Below are 18,939 nucleotides of genomic sequence, written 5' to 3' on the forward strand. Positions count from 1 at the left end.
ACAAACACAGCCATCACGACTGCGGACTGTTCTGGACAGAGTTTAATAAGTCTGTCTGCCCCTCCTCTTCCTCCTCCTCTTCCTCTGGCTGTAAGGGGCCATTGTGCCTGCCCTGCCTGCCTGATCCTGCACTGTCCGTGGGCACGGCAGGACTCCCAGCCCCAGGCTTCGCGGGGCCTCTGGAGGTCCGATGTCCGTTTGACGGAGACAGGCTACGGCCTCTCCCCTTTTCCTGAGTGTCGCTGTCGGCCCTCTTCTCCACCTTCTTCGTCGTCACCTTCTGTCTTTCCTCCTCCTCTTCTTCCTCCTCCTCCTCCTCCTCCTCCTCGTCTCCCTCTTCATCATCATCATCAGAGTCAATTCGGTTGAGTCTTTTGCGGACCGGGCGATCCTCTTCCGATGACGAGTCCGAGTCGTCCGACTCGGACTCGTCATCGTCGTCTGTCGAAGGCCGCCTTTTTTTCAGCATCTGAGCGAGCCGTTTGCGGCGCTGCTGTGACAGGATCTCTCTCCTCTTCCCCCTGCCCATCTTCTCCAGGTCCTCCTCTTCTTTTTCTGTCCTCTTTAGCCTCCTCCGCTCGTCTCGGTCCTTCTCCTTCTCCGACAGTTTCCTTTTCAGCCGCCTCCCTCTCTCTCGGTCGTCCTCCTCGTCCTCGTCGTGTTTGAGCCGCCTCCGCGGCTTTTCTCTCGTCCTGTGTCTCCGGAGGTCTTCCTCCTGTCTTCTCCTCTTGTTCACTCTTCGTCTCTGGTCGTCCTCCTCTTCGTCTTCATAATCCTCCTCCTCCTCCGAGTCTCTGGAAGAACGCGACACTAATAGAAAAAAAAACAAAAAAGGGTAATACTGCTGAGGTGCACTTAAATTATCCTCCTGACCCAAGACAGCAAGAAGAGCGTGTGCAGCCATTACAGGTCCCATTTCCAGTATTTATTCATTGATAAAGCTACTCTGGTCAATCGTAGGATTTGTTTTCTTGCAGTACTGTGAGTTTTATCCTATTCATCCTTCAAACAAATAACCCTTGAATGGAAACCCAGCCTGAGGGCCCTATTTTAAAGCGCACAGCGTGAAGCGCCTGGCGCGTTTAGGGCGTGTCCAAATCCACTTTTGCTAGTTTGACGGCAGAAAAAAAGGGTCCGTGCGCCGGACGCCTGGTTCTAAAGGGTTGTACTTAATGTCTTCATTAATCAGAGGTGTGTTTTGGGCGTAACATGCAATCAACCAATCAGAGATCATCTCCCATTCCCTTTTAAAAGCCAGGCGCGTTTGGACCTTGGAGCATTGCTATTATGATGGAGGATTTGCACCGTTCTTCTGCATGTGTGTGTACTGCTGCGCTTCCCTGTGTGTGTGTGTGTGTGTGTGTGTGTGTGTGTGTGTGTGTGTGTGTGTGTGTGTGTGTGTGTGTGTGTGTGTGTGTGTGTGTGTGTGTGTGTGTGTGTGTGTGTGTGTGCTGTGCAAGAGCCTAGGCGCATTTTACAAATTTGCTGTTAAAACAATGAAATGCTGACTTTAGACCAGGGTTTTTGTTGGTCAATGGTGCGATCACTTCCCGCTGCCTCAAGATAGCAATACGCCCAGAATGCACCTGAACACACCTCCCTGTAAGACCAGAACGCCCATGGACGCGCAGATGGGCGCAGGTGCATTTGCTATTTGCTAAATTGACACCTGTGTCGGTCTTAAACTAGCACAGACACTCGCTTCGGGCTTTGCTACTAGTATACATGCTCAGAGAGTGATCCGAGAGGAACAGACTTACCATCGCTGTAGTCGCTCGAGAGATGCTCCTTGCGTGGTCTGCCGCGGCGTTTGACTTTGACCTTCTTGGCGGAGGCCCGGGAGTTGTCCGACGACTCCGACGTCTCGCGATAGTTGACCTGCTGCCGCTGGCCACGCCTCAGACCCCGCCTTTTTTTGTCATCGTCGCTGTCAGTCATGTTGCTGAACTGATCCGAGCCTGGAGAAGACGGGGACAGGGAAAGACTTTCAGATGACCACATCTTTTGATCATCGATTAGCTGCTTCCAGGATCTATCTTCTCTGGTTCCCAAATGATTTCCCCTTTTTCTTTGTTTCATATAATGAGAAACTGAATATATTTGCATCTTGGACTTTTGGTTGGACAAAATAAGACATTTTGAGACATCACCTTGGACTATGGGAACTTTTGGACAAATATATAATATACACAGTAATTAATTCATTAGTTGCAGTCCTAAAAGCTTGAAAACTTCACATCTGCGTAGATATTTGAACAATTAATTATTTAGTCTATGAAATAGGAAAACATTCTCATCACTAATATATTAACCAACATATAATATATGAGAGTAATTATTCCTAGAAGTTTGAAAACTTCACAGCTGCGTAGACGTTTAAATTAGGACTACAATTAACAAACTATCATTTAGTCTGTATAAATGTGAAGAAATAGTAAAAACAATTCCCATTTCCTGTGACGTGACATCTTCAGATGTCAAAGATATTCAATTTACAACAATATATGACAAAGAAACTCCACAAATCATCTCACTGAAGAAGCTTGAACCATAGAAAGTTTGACATTTATACTTGAAAAAATGCCTAAAGCAATTACTCGGTTATAAAAATTGTAATATAAAAGTTGAATTACATTTCGTATAAATATGCCTAAAACACTGTTTCAGGGGCTGAAAATATTCCCCAATGAAGCAGGTAATACAAGTGATTAAAATGTTTCAACGCTAGTTCAGCTCTGCAACTTTAAAGCAAACTATTCCGTGTTGCAGGGCGGCAGTTTCCCCTCGCCGTGCACACACCCATTTCTTCATCAGTCTCTTCCTCCTCTTCCTCGGAGGAGCGTCTCCGCCGCCGTCTCAGCCGTTTCCTGCCCCTGCGTTGGGTCTTGCTGGGTCGGTGCTTAGGCACCCCTCTCACTGCCCGTCTGGGGCGGGCCCCACTCTCCAAGCTGCCCACGTCGCTGCCCACATCTTCGTCTTCCTCCTCGTCATCATCAGCCCCTGAAGCAGCAAATTCCTCATCCTCCGAGCTTTGAGGGGGAAGAGGAAGAAAACTATAAGACAGATGGAAGCAAATGCTTTTCTAAAGAGAGAACGAGGGGAGAGAGTGTGTGTGTGTGTGTGTGTGTGTGTGTGTGTGTGTGTGTGTGTGTGTGTGTGTGTGTGTGTGTTACCTGTTGCTGAGCATGAACTCGTCTTCACTCTCTGCTGCGGTGCTGTCACTCTCCAGGTCGTTCAGCCTCCGCTTCTTCCTGTTCCTGGCAGAATGAGCCTGGCTTCTGATTGGCCGCTGGCTCTCCTTCCCGTCCTCTGACAGGATAGCGGTGATGTCTCTGCCCTGCCCTGCTCCTACATCAGAACAGTGTTGAATTTATCAATATGATGCATCAGAAACTGGGTACTCTTAATAACACACTGCTGTTTCTATAGCTGTGTAACAAGTAAAGAAATGTACAGAATATGTGGCACTGCCTCAATATAATGGGGTGATTTTAACAAATAAAGATTTTTTTTTCTCACTTAATAGAGACAAAGACCAGACAGACACCATGAATTTAGTGGAGGGAATCATGAGTCTCTTTGATTCAAATCATTTGACTACATGACTAGTTTGTTCACTTTTTCCCCCTTACTTAAGTAATGGGATTGCTTAACTTTAGCAATCCCATCACCGTTCACTAGGGGTGGTACGGTTCATGAAAAAACACCCGAACCGCTCGTTTCGGAGCGTGTGTGTACCGCACGGTTCGTCAGTACACTGTTAAGCTGCACTAACCTCTTACTGCCGTAGTGTCCACTTTATACACCTATGTTAAAACACTAACTGGAAATGACGAGCGGGATGGGCGTGACAAACGCAACCCATGGCAGCTGATTGGACGATTGCGTCACATGGGTCTGGCTGGTCCCTAATTTCAAAACAAACTGTCATGGCGGCTCGTTCAGAATACGATCTCATATCGTACTAAAACAGTTCACCGAAACGTGTTTCTGAAAACATTTTAAGCGAGAAATAGGCCGTACAGTTGCTGAATCTGTCTTCATTTCAGATCGACAAAGGTCAGTTTAAAAGATTTTCGTCAGATTTTGAGAGACACCGAGCCGACCGCTCCTCAAGTGGAGTGGGGCGCCGCTGCACGTCACGTCACGTCACCTGCAGAAATGTCCAGTGGGAGAGAGGCTGCCCGGAGCTGTAGGATGCGCCAGCGTCGTTTATAGTCTGGTGTGTGGGAACATTTTGGATTTCATGGTACCTATGATGAAATAAAACAATATAGAACTGCCACTGTGTGCACGTTTTGTGCAACATGCATTCAATATGCTAATTTTAGCTATATATCATATGCTGAAGTATATTCTGGAGTGTTAAAGAAAAAATAAGAACCGTACTGAACCGAAAACCGTGATCCTAAAACCGTGATACGAACCGAACCGTGGGTTTTGTGAACCGTACCACCCCTACCGTTCACTGGTGGAATAGTGCATATTTCTCTCATCTTCATGGCCAAACTAGCTCATTTCATTTTACAGATATTTCTTCGTGAGCGTCGTTACTACGTCTGCTCTACCCACAGAGACTTCGCTCTGCTCTGCCGGTGTCGGTTTCCAACTTTAGGGGCGGCTGGTTTGACCATATATTAGGGCTCGGTGATATGGAGAAAATCAAATATCACGATGTTTTTGACCAAATACCTCAATATCGATATTGCAACGATATTGTAGTGTTTACTATTGGTGCTTTCACAAAATATTTACACAATGAGATTTTAGATAAATAATCATCAGTAATGTGGATATAATGTCTAAGTGGGGAAAAGGCAAATAATAGAACAGCTAGAACAGTCTGGCAAGTTCAGAAAATGACATCACTCTACTGTAATGCAGCCTTTAAAACCAGGAAAAGACTACACTTATTATGCCATATTACGATATTACGATGTGCATGACGATGCAGGTGTGAAAACGCCCTATGGGCAGAAATGTATGAAAAATAATGGATAAAAGTCTGTTTCTATAATGCTGCAGTACATCACATCGTCCACTCACCTCCACAGAGGTCCCTGATGTCCTCCTCTATAGCCTCATCAATGGCATCGTCAAAGTCATCAAACCTACACACACACACGCGCACACACACGTCACACATTTTTTGTGATACTGAAAAATTATTGTTGCGATGCAATAATGTAAATGATGATGATCCCAAATTATCCAAAAAGAATTAGCTTTGCTTTTCTTGTGTTTTGATAAGACACAATGGGCCAGATGTACTAACGCTTTTGCGCCCACTTCAGGCGTATGTGTATCGCAACGTGCGCGTAAAAGCATGGCGAGGTACGTACAAACAGGCCGTACAAACGTAAAAGCCCAGACTGCCTGTTGTGGGAGCTTAAAAATGCCAAATTTCACTTTTCCGTGTCATGCATATGCATTCATGGGAGGGTCAAGGGGAAAGTGGGAGTTTCCCATAAAGAGATGGGAGGGGAAGCGTAAAGTGCGCCTAATTATGTATTCCGCGGTATGAATAAAAACCGCCCGTGGAAGCGCGCCTCTATTGTGCTGTGAAAATTCTCCGCCTCTTAAAAGCAGGTGTAAACCAGCCGCAAGCGGGATTCCTAGCATATGCCTACTGGTGAAATGGCCACAGTAATGGTGCGTTCTTTTGTCCACCGAAGTCGTTTTACGAGTTGTTTTCCGGATTTACGACCAGGAAGTTGCAAAAGAACCGCCCCAGGTCGATTTACGACTTCGCAGTCGTCTGAACTCAGAGGACCCCGAGCTCACCATTTCAAAGAGCTACGTCGCGCACCGCGCATCGCGAGTAAACATTGTGGTTATCTACAATTTTAAGCACTTTTGTCTTTGTTGTAACCAAATAAAGAAGTCATACACATAGCTGTAACTGCTAAACCTATAGGCATGTCTCTACAGTCTTATTATGAGTTAAACATACGCCTGTATACTGCTACCTATAGGCATGTCTCTACAGTCTTATTATGAGTTAAACATAGCGCTGTATACTGCTACCTATAGGCATGTCTCTACAGTCTTATTAGGAGTTAAACATAGCGCTGTATACTGCTACCTATAGGCATGTCTCTACAGTCTTATTAGGAGTTAAACATAGCGCTGTATACTGCTACCTATAGGCATGTCTCTACAGTCTTATTAGGAGTTAAACATAGCGCTGTATACTGCTACCTATAGGCATGTCTCTACAGTCTTATTAGGAGTTAAATATAGCCTGTATACTGCTACCTAATAGGCTGTCTCTACAGTCTTATTAGGAGTTAAACATAGCTGTATACTGCTACCTATAGGCATGTCTCTACAGTCTTATTAGGAGTTAAATATAGCTGTATACTGCTACCTATAGGCATGTCTCTACAGTCTTAGATTAGAGCGTTAAAACATAGCTGTATACTGCTACCTATAGGCATGTCTCTACAGTCTTATTAGGTAAACAAGTTAACGCTGTATACTGCTACCTATAGGCATGTCTCTACAGTCTTATTAGGAGTTAAACATAGCTGTATACTGCTACCTATAGGCATGTCTCTACAGTCTTATTAGGAGTTAAACATAGCGCTGTATACTGCTACCTATAGGCATGTCTCTACAGTCTTATTAGGAGTTAAACATAGCGCGCTGTATACTGCTACCTATAGGCATGTCTCTACAGTCTTATTAGGAGTTAAACATAGCGCTGTATACTGCTACCTATAGGCATGTCGCTACAGTCTTATTAGGAGTTAAACATAGCGCTGTATACTGCTACCTATAGGCATGTCTCTACAGTCTTATTAGGAGTTAAACATAGCGCTGTATACTGCTACCTATAGGCATGTCTCTACAGTCTTATTAGGAGTTAAACATAGCGCTGTATACTGCTACCTATAGGCATGTCTCTACAGTCTTATTAGGAGTTAAACATAGCGCTGTATACTGCTACCTATAGGCATGCGTTCAGTCTTATTAGGAGTTAAATACCGGCCTAATTAGTTATTTTGTAGCTTGTGCAGCTGAAATTGGCTAGAGACGCTCGGTTGCTATGTGACAACAATGGTTTAAGCCGAGTCTTGAGCAGAAAGCAGAGCAGTAGCCTAACGTTAACGTTAATCAAAACGTAATTTTCATGTATCAAACTGTGAGATATATGTGTGTAATATGTCAATAACTGGGTGAATACAATCCTAAATGTTACTAAAAATGTTACAAAAATCCATCTTTTCTCCGACTCGTAGTATTGTGTGACTAAAAGAACGCAACAACCCCGCGGTTATTCGTTTTTCGACACGGATGTGACGTCACGCTCGAGCTACTAGTCGCGATTACAAGACAAAAAGAACGCACCATAATCCGAGCAAGACGAAGACATAGGCCAAGGAGACGAGCTGAAAGGATCTTTGCCACAAGGATCACACTTTTTCAGTTGAGTGAACACGAAATCATTATCCCTTTAAGCATTACAGATTAAGCAGCCATGCAAGATTACAGTTACTGGAAGAAATCAAAGATGACATCGAATCTCCGACTCAGCGTTCACATCCCATTCCAGCGGCTGTTAAACTCCTCGCTACGTTACAAATACTGGCATCAGGATCATTTCAAACAGTCATAGCCTCAGCAGTGGGAATATCGCAGTCTGCACTCAGCCGTATCATAGCACCAGTCAATGGGGTAAGTGTCTGTAAACAACCCGTAGCTCCTATGGCGCCATTTTGATGCTAACAAGCCATCACCTCCCGTTAGCATCCCATTGACTCCCATTCATTTTGACGCCACTTTGACAGCGAATAACTTTACATCTGAAGCGTTTAAAGACTTTATTTGTCCGTAGTTTATTTCTAAAGAAACACGACAATGTATAAAAGGCTCCATTACCTTGTACCTCACGTTATGGCTCCGTAGCAGACGCTTTTATAAAAATAGGCTAACGATTGTGTCACACAGTAGAGGAATTACCGTATAGTACAGGAGAAGCTTGCAGGCAGTTTCGACTCACCTTAGCTGTTTAAGTTTAATTACTAATGTTAACTAGCATGTTAGTGATCAGTAATTAGCCTGTGTCTATGTTATCTCCTTAAATACACCTACACTCTCCGTCTCTGTAAGATTGGGAATGATTGAGATTTCTCTCGGCACAGCTACCAGAAGACTTCACACTTTCAGACAGGTTGCTCACGTCACATTTACTTCGTCTCTCTCAGTTGGAGGCTGTGCAGAAACGCTCAGCCATCACCGGGAAAGTGCTTCTAATATCCTTCACTGGTCTCCGTCCAGAGCAACGGGATCTGTTGGTCCAGTTTATATACTGTCTATGGTACCAGTATTTAACGCTTTGCTACAGCGCACTAGTCAATACATACATTTCCCCACCAGTAATGCCGAAATAACACGCATCAAGCTGTTACCTCATGAACAAGCAGATCAACTTTGTTATCGCTAAATCTTTGTTTTCGCTGTTTTGACTGACTTGGTGGCTGATCCATGATAGAAAGATGCGCACAATTTACGGCACAGTGGGCGGAGAAAGGCGCCGATTACCCGATGAACTGCAGGTTTGGTAAATAGGACGTAAACTGAAGTATCACAGCGTGCGCTTTCTGCGGGTTGGCCATGGCGCTGATAACACTGCATTCGCAAATGTGCGTACATTTGGCCCAATGTGTTTTGCCCTGTACATTTAACCCTGGTCAGGCCACACCCACCTGTAGCTGATGTGTTTCCTGGTTCTGGTTGATCTCCTCCCCAGATTTTTGCTCTTTTTGGGATCTTTCTTTTTTGCAGTCTTCTCCTCTTCCGCTTCATCTCCCTCCTAAAACAGTCCACACAACTTATTTTTAATTTTGCACAGTGAAATACAAGGTGATATTTCTTTGAAATCAAACAGATGGCCACCATGTCAAGTTTGGTTTAAGTTTGTTTCACAAGATTAGACTGTAGCGTTGACAAGCCGCGTTGCATGTTGGAAAATCCCAGCCAATTGACGGCAATTCAAACATTTGTTTTTCATTGGTCCAACTCAGAAAGCCCAGGTAAAAAACAGAGATTTGCTATGCTGAAGGTAAATGTGCTTCCTCTGGCAAATATGATTGAGCTTCTTCATTCAGAATGTTAGCTACTCCAAGTGAAACTTCATATTTCAATTTCAAAATAAAAAAAGGTGTTAAAACGAATATAAAGATGACTTACAGGGATGATGTTCTCCACACTGATTCCCACGTACACTAGCCTCTCCCTCCTGAACAGACCGGAAGAGAGAAGGGTCAAAATCCACATCATTTTGAGTGTTTTTTTTAGAAAGATGATCATAGTGTGGGTGTGTGTGTGTGTGTGTGTGTGTGTGTGTGTCTGTGTGTGTGTACCTCCTCTCTGCTCTCTCTCTTTTCTTCAGAGCACTGTCCAGGTTCTGCAGCTGCTCCTCCAGTTTCTCACACAGCAGCTTCTGAATGGAGGAAAACCAAAAACCACAAATGAAATGTTGGAAAACTACTCCTTTAAAATGCCTTCTTGTTCATTAGCGAACCTCAACACTATATTAGTGCCACTGAAATCTGTCCGAAACACCGACTTATGATGACTTATTAAGTACTGAAAGCTAGCATTGAATATCTGTTTAGAATTGTAATCTTATTTGCTTATCAAATAGTTATATCAAATAGTGTCAGTTTTACATTATATTATATTTACAAAAAGGTTCTTGTTCGGCTGCTTGTGTTTGGACAAGAAGAAATATTGGAGAACTTTGGTATATTTTGTTAAATGAACATTTCTCAAAGTAGGAGAAAGGTTTCGCTAAGGTTGAACTGTCATAACAATACCCAGCCTTACTGTCAATATGAAAGCAAAACTCACAATGAGGTTTTATTCAAAACATTCAACTGCTTAAATAAATTACTGACCAACCAGTAGGATATTAATAGGGTATGCTGATCAATATGTTGTATATTGTCGGTCCTTCTCTCTGTCACACACACACATACGCACAGCTTACATGTTGGCAGGGAGGACAGAACCACTCGCCATCTGGAATCAACATGAGCGGTGGCCGCAGACAGGCAGTGTGGTATCCATTATCACAAGAGTCACACAGCAGGATCTGAGGAGACACACACACACACACACACACACACACACACACACACACACACAGTCTTGCATTAACATCACCAGCTGTAATATAAACCACAATTTTATCATATTGAACCCCACACAAAAACAACCAAACATTTAAATTGCCTCAATATTTTCTATTTAATTAAAGTTTTAAGTAATTTATCAGGTAAAAGATATCACTGACTACAGCTTCTCAGATGTGACAATTCGCTGAATTTCCTACTGAGGTCATAAATTACATTTTTCATTGCTGCTTAACTTTGGTAATGTGCATTGTCACGGTTTCCTAAATTACACAATCAAAAAGAAAAATTAAAAAGGCACAATAAGTAGGATTTTCCTAATAATAATAATAATGTATAGACCCATACAGATATAAACACTTATGCCCCACTATAAATGTGTGGCGGTGTCTGAATCGGCAAAGGCCCCTCTGCCTGTATTTTCTCTTTTCTTTACATTTTGCTGTGTTCAGGACTTTTCTGTGCGTTTTATCTGGCTCTCGCTCTGCCTCTCGCTGTCACTTCCTGCCTCTTTCCCAAACTTTTGCCCCAAAGATGGAAATACACTGTAGTCTTAAATATCACTGCATTCTCTAGCATTAAGATTACCCTTAATTAAAACCACAGGACCTTGAACAAATCATAAAAACCAGCCCCAGACTAACAGTACCCAAAATGTACAGTATGTGGACAGGGGATGTCCAAATACTTTTGTATGGGTAGAATAAAATAGTGAAACAATCTCTCACACAGCCACACTCTCCTCTCTCACCAGTTCAGGGTGGTTGGGCAGGCCACAGTGACTGCAGGCATCCTCACTGGGAATCTCCTCCGATTTACATGATTCTTCAGAGTCGCTCCCTCCTTCACTCTCCCCCTCTCCTCGTTTCCTCCCTCTGTCCTCCACCTCCTCTCCCTCATTCAGTTTGCGTCTCTTGGCACGAATGTTGGACCATCGGGGGCGTCGATGCCTCCGTTTACCCTGAAAATGAGAGAGAGAAATAGTCAAGGAGACAGAAAAAGAAAGGAAAGTTTAACCTCAAGTTCATCCCAGACAGGACACACATTTAAAAAAAACGCATTACCCTCTGCTTCCTAATTTGCTTGGCAGGTTCTGTTTTGCCGTCTTTCTTTGTAGTTGAGCTCAGCTCCTCTTCATCTTCTTCCTCTTCTCCCTCCTCCTCCTCCTCCTCCTCATCCTCTTCGTCCCTCGTTCTGTCGGGCCGTGCCTGTTTTTTTTGTGGTTTCTTTCTCTGGCTCTCAGCCACCTTCGAGCTCGGCCTGCAGGTTGGCAAAGCAGATCTTCAAGAAAAAAGGTATAGATGGGACTACATTTATTGTCAGAGTCAAACCAGCTGTATCTGAGATTACAAATGAACAGAGAAAAATACAAAGTGTATTATCTTATATTAATCCCCCAGTTTCATCAAATGTAATATAATCATACCTGCAAATTCTTGCAGATCTCCTTAGCGCCCTCCCATCCTCCTGCACCTCCTGCTCCCTCTCTTTCTCCTCCTCCTTTGCCCCTTTTCCCCTTAACTTGTTTCTCCGGTGGGGAGGAATCTTGATCTTCAACCGGATTCCTTCTTTCTGGAGCTCAGAGGAGGCTTCCTCCAATGGACCCTGCCTCTCCACCGATCCAAGCCCAGTGTCCTTCACCCTAACCTGGACAGACAACCCACCATTGAGCCCGTCTTCTTGGTGGTCCTCTTTATCCTGCTGGTCTACTTTTAGAAGTGGAGTGGTGCTCCCTGATTCCGCCCCCAACGTTCCTAAAGTGCTTTTATTCTTTTCATGGTCACCTTTGCTTCCTTCTTCTGCCTCAGGGTGCCCAGACGCCTCTCTTCTCCTCTCTTTCCTCATCCCCCTGTCGAACTGCTCCTCTGTTACTTTTTGACCCTGGTCTTCTGTGGCCTGAGACAGCGAGGGAAGGCTAACAGAATCCACTTTTCTCTCTACAGCTTCAGAGAGTGGATCAGATTTTAAGGATGACAACGGTAGTTTTCTGGCTGTTTGAGCCTCCACCGCTGCAGGAGGAGGAAGAGCGGTGGCTGCTGCTGCTGCCGTCTCCCCTTCAACCGGTCCCTTCCTTACCAGCACTGACTGCCGGCTCACCTCCCTCTCTTCCTCCACAGCTCTGGAGCCTCTGTGGTCCAAACTGGGCCCATTTTGTTCCTGCTGCTCAGCACCGGGGGCTCTGTGACGCTCAGACGGGCTGCGGATAACCCCTACATGACTTACAACGCCGACTTGACCTATGACCCCTATGACTCCGTTCTGTCCCTCTTTGTGCGCCAAGGGGAGAGACGCTCTCCCGTTGCTCAGTTCCTGCCTCGATGCAGTGACCACTTGTTGCTGCTGGGGTTGTGAGGCAGCTGGACCACCAGGCGGCGCTAATGAGCTCGGCAACTTCCCCTCTTTTCCATGACTGTCTTTGGTCTGGATCACTGACGGGTTACAGACAATAATACTACTGCTGTTGCTGTTGTTAAGGTGATTGCTGTGGTAGCTCTCAGCGAGCTTAATCTCCCTCTTCTTCAGTGGTATCTTGGCCTGCTGGTTGCTCCGGACGACTGCCCGCTCTACTTCATCCTCCTTGTTCGTTTCGGGTTTGGTCACAGTCGCGCCTGGCGCCATGACCACCGACACAGCGTTTTTGGGAGCGTCAGGGTCCCTGGATTCTGATTTGAGGATGGTGGTGATCGTGCTCACGCGGTTATCAAAGACAGGCGATGATTTGTGGTCCGTCTTCTCTTCTTTCACCTCAGCCTCAGGGTTTTCCTGCTTGGTAGTTTCCTCCAGCTTTATCACTGCACAAATAAAAAAAGAGAAAACAATTACGCTCCTAGAAACAGCAAACATGAGAGTGACAGAGTGCAAGGAGCTGACCAGGTAGAATAAAAGATTATTTGTACCAAGATGAGAATCAAATAACATGTAGCGTGGATGATCAGGGTGGGCTGTTTGTCAGCCACTTGAGCTGGTAAACAACTATCAGTGAAGGCTCGTAGTAGTGAATACTTTGGCCAGTTTCCCGTCCCTCTTCTTTAGTGACAGAAATCAAATTTAAGGTTTAGGGGTTTAAAATGCTGTCCATGTAAGCACAACATACATAGTTTGAGTCTGGCTAAGGTCTTATGTTGCAGTGGTAGATTGTAACTAAGTAAGTTTGCTTAAGTACAATTTTGAGGTACTTGTACTTAACTTACCATTTTATGCAACTTTATACTTCTACTCCACTATATCTCAGAGGCAGATGTCATCATTTAACTCCATTTATTTGACAGCTGTAGTTACTTTGTAGATTCAGATTATTAATACAATATAACTCAATGTATAAATGAAGATGTCATCAACAATAATAATATATATTATTCTGAAACGGGCCATTCTTTTAGTACTTTAAGTTTATTTTGATGTTAAGACTTTTGTACTTTGACTTGAGTGACATTTTGAATGCAGGACCTTTACTTGTAACAGAGTATTTTTACACTGTGGTATTGCCATTTTTACTTAAAAAGTGCTCATATTATTCTTTTTGGCTATTTCCCCTTTCCTTTATTGTGTTATATATCTATAACCTATGTTATAGGTTTACAAAGTGAAAAAGCCCAAAGTCCACCCCAAAGGGACTTACCATCTCAAACAGAAAACACTGTTCACAAACTGCTCCAAACAGCTCTATTGTAGTCCAGCCTTTACTTCAGATAATGCTCGCCTAGCTGCTAGCATGGCACTCCCTCAGACTAGCTAGCAGTACTTACTGCACATGTGCGACTCCCAACAAAGATGGAACAGAAGTGAGATGTCTCACTCTGTAGCTAAAACAGAGAGCTCAACACACAGGGTGAAAAGAAAAGCTGCAGCAATGTGCAGTACAACAAATATATTCCGAAAATTAAACCACATAAACCTATTCTGGTACAACCTCTAAATACAATTATGAACCTGAAAATTAGCATAATATGAGCACTTTAAGTAAAAATCTGAGTACTTCTTCCACCACTGCATATCATCCTGACTCTCCCTCTCCCCTCGTTTCCTGTCAGCTCTCAACTGTACACTTTCTAATAAAGCAATAAATGCTGCAAAACTGTGTAATTCAGCTCTTTACATCAAGGAAGATTAGATCCATCTATCAGGTTCTACCATCTATACATCATCTCTCAGATGTTTAAATTTGAAAGACTTACCTCAAAGGGGCCTTTTTTTATGAAACAAAACTTAAAAATGGGATAACCAGCAGTTTCTTTAATCTATGTACCTGGTGTTAGGAGTTCCTCTTCTTTCACAGGGTCAACCTTCTCACGGTCAGTGTGTTCCTCTGTGGTCTTGGAGGGTTCAGGGTCTGTGCTACCAATGGCATCGTTCCCTAAGTCGTCAGAACACACACACAAACACACACAAACAGTGTTGTAAATTATTAGAGGTTTCCCTCCATAATATAAGCCCTACGATGCAGGCAATATCTACTCATTCAACAACAACATACCTGCATCTTTCTCTGTGGGGCTGGCAATCCTGGATCCAGCCTGGTTCTGGTCTTGGTCTTGATTCTGTTTTGGTTCAACCTGGGACTTCAGCAGCTCCAGAGCCTCAGCTAGGTCGTTACGAGTCCTGAAAAAACAGTTTGGATAAGTGGCTCAAGCAAGATAAAAAAACAACAGGGGGACAGAATTTGAATAGACTTGGTGGTGAGCCTGTTATCCAGCAGGGACCAACAATTCATTTTCAGAAAAAAATAAGTGATGAGATGACTTTAAGCTAGCCTTAAGCCAGGGTTGGCATGTTAATTTGCAATGAACCTAATCAAACAAAGGTATGAAAAACAACTTTTGTAAGAAAATAGAATCCCGACTGTAAAGAACTGTATTTTGTTACAGAGAAAACAATAACAATAGATGTGATTGCAGCCTGAGACACTGGTGCCACCTGTCCACACTCGATGAGAAGGTTATCCACCAGATTAATACCTGACGATGCACTTCCAGGTGGATCCGTCCAGATCGTCCTGCTCCTCCGTGTACAGCCGGATATTCTGCTCCTGGTCTAGCTGAAGCCAGTACATCAGGCCCTGCTGGTCCCGACCTATAGGCTGCAGACGCATCTTCTCCGGTTCCTCCTCATTAATCGCCATCTTGAACTTAAGGTTGTCATCGAACTGACACTCGCAGAGATACTGAAGGGTAAACAGACAAAAGAAATGTGTGGAAAGAAGAAAAGGGTGTGCAAAAGGGTCAAATATATAACAAAGAGATTAATTAAAAAGATGAATGTGGTTGTTGCACTGACTGCAGATGTTTCAGTCTTTTATACACTTATTGTCATACTTTGAGAATGCATGACTTGCACTCCATGGACATCTCCTGGTAGCCCTTCTGTTCCAGCTCCCATGCCCAGGTACTGTTCAACTCCTGGCAAACCTAGAGGAAATAATGATTAGATAGGTTATCTGTCTCAATGCTGATAAGTAAGGTTCTACACTTAGTGGGAAGTCAACTCCACTTAGCTCCACAAAGTCAGATTTTTCTGTAAAAATACACCCTTTGTTATCGCCCTACAGTAAATGACAAACAGGGGGTTGTAACTGCATCCCATCCCCACTAACGATCACTTATTGCACATTTAATTGTATCTGTGTGGTGTGGTCACAGGTGAGAAACTTGAGCGCAAACCTGAGAAGTGTCTTTTAAGATGCAGCAAGCGAGCACTGATGGCTGAACCTCTTCAGTAAGTTGGGTTTAATCATGTCAAGTGAAGTTTAAATGGAATCTGATGCCAAACACATTACAAACACACACACATAGTACATAGAGCCCTCACCTTAGCCAGGTATTTTTCCCAGCGATCAGTAGTCACAGACCTCCCCAGTTTTCTGAGCAGCTTCACATGGAGCTCCACAAGGGGTTTGGGAACTGGAAACCACACAGGATGATTAGAAACATAAAACTGTTAACTTTTGTAAGTCACAACAACTCCACAACTAACATTCATCCTGATAAAGTGCCCTTAAGCACAACTTTAAAGCCAGCCACATGTTTTTTTTTTTCTTTCTATAGACCCTGATCTCTTACCTCTCTGTTTAGCGGGGCTGAAGGGGAAATATCATTACCCTTCTGGTGATCAATCACATCACAAAACACAATGTGTTCATTGTTAAGTGTGTTACAGTGTTAGATTGTTCTTTTGGAAGGATTTAAAAATAAAAAAACTGAGTTCATACTACTACTCGCTTATGAATTCAAAAATAAGTTCATTGTAAATCTATACATCACTCTTGGAAAATGCTTTATTAATAAGATGAAATGCCCCAAGAAGAAAGCCTACTTCGATGGTATTTCTATCAGATATTGACATGTACCTCTGTAAAGTGTCCTGAGATAACTTACGAGTTGACACTATGAATAAAATTGATACAACATTTATTGTATGTATTATATATGATTTTCTTTTTATTCAAGATGTATTAAAAGAGTTGTTGTGTCAGGGTGTCCTCTGATTATTGTTGTCATGACACTGATAAGACAGTTCTCCTCCCTTCACAATAAAATAAAGTCGTATTAGAATTTGTCACTAATAACTATATATATATATATATATATATATATATATATATATATATATATATATATATATATATGTCCCATGAGATAGAGATAGATAGATAGATAGATAGATAGATAGATAGATAGATAGATAGATATCTTGGGACATAACCTTACTAAAAAAACATTAAAAAGGGGCTCTAATGTGTGGGCTGATGTGAGACTGTTACGGAGCCCTTGAATTTACAGTAAATTCCAGTTTTCTCTGCTGCAGGCACAGTTAACGGACATTTTCTACGTTTACCGTACTTTTTATCAACACAGACTCAGAATCCCGACACAAAAACGCAGTTAATAACGACTGAGTTTAACACGTCAGAGAACTTATTATAGCTAACTAACGTTACAGTGTAAATATTAGCGTTAACGTTAACCGTGTTTCAAACACGGGAAGCTACTAATACGACTCAAACATCACTTTCTGATCAACGATAACGCGATGAACGTTGTGTTGTACTTTGACTAAAAGTTGACCCGTGATGCTAAATAACCGTTAGTTAGCCAGAGTCCCTAACTGCGCATGTGCAAATTTGACAGCCACTTTAGCCCCCCCTCAAAAAAGAAATAACATCCACTGTTTTTAGCTAACATTAGTCGCTCCGTTTTAAAAGCCGTCTAAAATGCAGATCGAGGGGGGAGAAAATATCACCGCCATAAACACACGATCAACACATAAACACAGGGGACACTGATGTCATCCCAGTCCGACTAGCCTGCGAGGCAAGGCCGGTGAAAAATTACACCTGACAACAGTCCGGAGCTAGCTGGTTGGCTAGGTGCAAGGAAACTAGAAAGAAGGAACAGTCACTACGTATGGCATACGTCATCGGGGCCATCTAGTAGTAGTATTCTACATGTATTTGATTGTTAAGATGTAATATTCAACTGCTGGACAGAGCCATGATCTGTTTGAAGACCAATAACAAGGAAAACAAACGTGTCCATTTAATTAAAAAAATACCATCAGTCAACATCGCGTAATGTGTTTTATTTAAATTTTGTGTCGGCATGTTTCACCCAAAGGTGAAACAACACAGATATGATGGGTTACAGTGGGACTGGATATGCCCGCTCCGTTAACTTCAGTAGAACGGACACCAATACAAAATGTGAATGGCGTGTGACTGTTCCTTCTTTTTATTTTCCTTGGCTGTGTGTGGTCACTAGGCAGTGCTGCATCATGGCTCCCACACCAAGTTTAGTGTTAACAGATCAATACCATCCTTGACAACATTATCGACGATCTGTCACTTGACTCTAAACTAAAACCCCTCGTTGTAGCTGTATCAGCTGTAACCGTCCCCCCTAACTTTATCACAAACATAAGCCAAAGTGTACGGAATTTGGAGAGCTTTCTGTTAGCACTCTACGTTTTTTTTTTCTCTGTCCAAATATCGCCTCAAAAACTTAATGTTTCTCTTTTAAAAAGGGAAAGCTGACTCTGACCCGGGCCAAAAATGTGCCCCACAACCGGGTAAGACAGCGTAGAAGCTCGCTGACTAAACTCCCGATCTAACGCTGCTCTGCCGGGGCCACACACTCCACATTTGTCGTCACCATCATCACGATGGTGATGGTGATGGTGGTAGTGGTGGACCCCTTCGGTTTTAAGTGTCGCAGCTTTCTACCACTTCTTCGCCCCACAACCACCGCTACGACCGATCTCTCACCGGTCGTTGTGTCCCGCAGATACCTCTCCATCTGTGGGTAAGTCATCTCGGGCAAGTCCAACGCCGCTCCGAATCGCTCCAGGAACGAACAGACCTCCGCGAAGCTCGGGCAGAGCGCCGGGCCGGAGCTTCTCACCACCACCGGAGCAGCCATCTTTCCAGGCGGAGAGAAACAGGAGGGGAGGGCTCGCTGCTAGGATGCGACTGTGCGAATGAAATGAATGGAGGGAGTGAAACAGCTACCGGTGTCAAGCTGGACAGTGCGAGACCATTCCGCTTCCGTGTAGGATTTTCAAAATAAGACCGCTTGGGAGGTTATAGTTAAAAAAACTAAAGTAAGGATGTAGATCAGGGGTGTCAAACTCAGTTTCCCAGAGGGCCACACTGGAAAATGAGACTCACATCAAGGGCCAGACATGTAGAGATTATTGACATTCTTTTATTTAAGAGAAAAAGTCAAATATTTTGACTGTATTAATAGCATGTCTCATATACTGTAGTCTTCTCACTTACATTTTGGTCCTCGGGGTCAAGCCCCAA

At 43.5% G+C, this 18,939-nt stretch overlaps 1 protein-coding gene across 2 annotated transcripts in view; it reads right to left on the reverse strand.

Moving 5' to 3' along the window:
- Positions 1-18,612, reverse strand: part of rsf1a (remodeling and spacing factor 1a) — a 19,435-nt gene extending 823 nt beyond the window's left edge. The window contains exons 1-18 of one of the 2 annotated variants that reach the window (XM_039785813.1): positions 18,400-18,612; positions 15,948-16,039; positions 15,455-15,547; positions 15,098-15,303; positions 14,617-14,741; positions 14,389-14,496; positions 11,569-12,934; positions 11,207-11,402; positions 10,894-11,103; positions 9,998-10,102; positions 9,369-9,448; positions 9,196-9,244; positions 8,712-8,818; positions 5,047-5,111; positions 3,174-3,348; positions 2,800-3,029; positions 1,761-1,958; positions 1-810 (exon numbers count right to left, since the gene is read on the reverse strand). The exon at positions 1-810 is cut by the window's left edge and continues 823 nt beyond it. In XM_039785813.1, coding sequence (XP_039641747.1) covers positions 14-810; positions 1,761-1,958; positions 2,800-3,029; positions 3,174-3,348; positions 5,047-5,111; positions 8,712-8,818; positions 9,196-9,244; positions 9,369-9,448; positions 9,998-10,102; positions 10,894-11,103; positions 11,207-11,402; positions 11,569-12,934; positions 14,389-14,496; positions 14,617-14,741; positions 15,098-15,303; positions 15,455-15,547; positions 15,948-16,039; positions 18,400-18,553 — 4,356 coding nt within the window. In that variant the 5' untranslated portion in view covers positions 18,554-18,612 and the 3' untranslated portion in view covers positions 1-13. Of the gene's footprint in view, positions 811-1,760; positions 1,959-2,799; positions 3,030-3,173; positions 3,349-5,046; positions 5,112-8,711; positions 8,819-9,195; positions 9,245-9,368; positions 9,449-9,997; positions 10,103-10,893; positions 11,104-11,206; positions 11,424-11,568; positions 12,935-14,388; positions 14,497-14,616; positions 14,742-15,097; positions 15,304-15,454; positions 15,548-15,947; positions 16,040-18,399 lie in introns of both variants that reach the window. The other variant, XM_039785804.1, reaches the window with a different exon arrangement.
- Between the last annotated feature and the right edge of the window lie 327 nt (positions 18,613-18,939).

This window comes from Perca fluviatilis, chromosome 2 (genome assembly GCF_010015445.1).
Source record: "Perca fluviatilis chromosome 2, GENO_Pfluv_1.0, whole genome shotgun sequence".
NCBI classification, from domain to species: domain Eukaryota; kingdom Metazoa; phylum Chordata; class Actinopteri; order Perciformes; family Percidae; genus Perca; species Perca fluviatilis.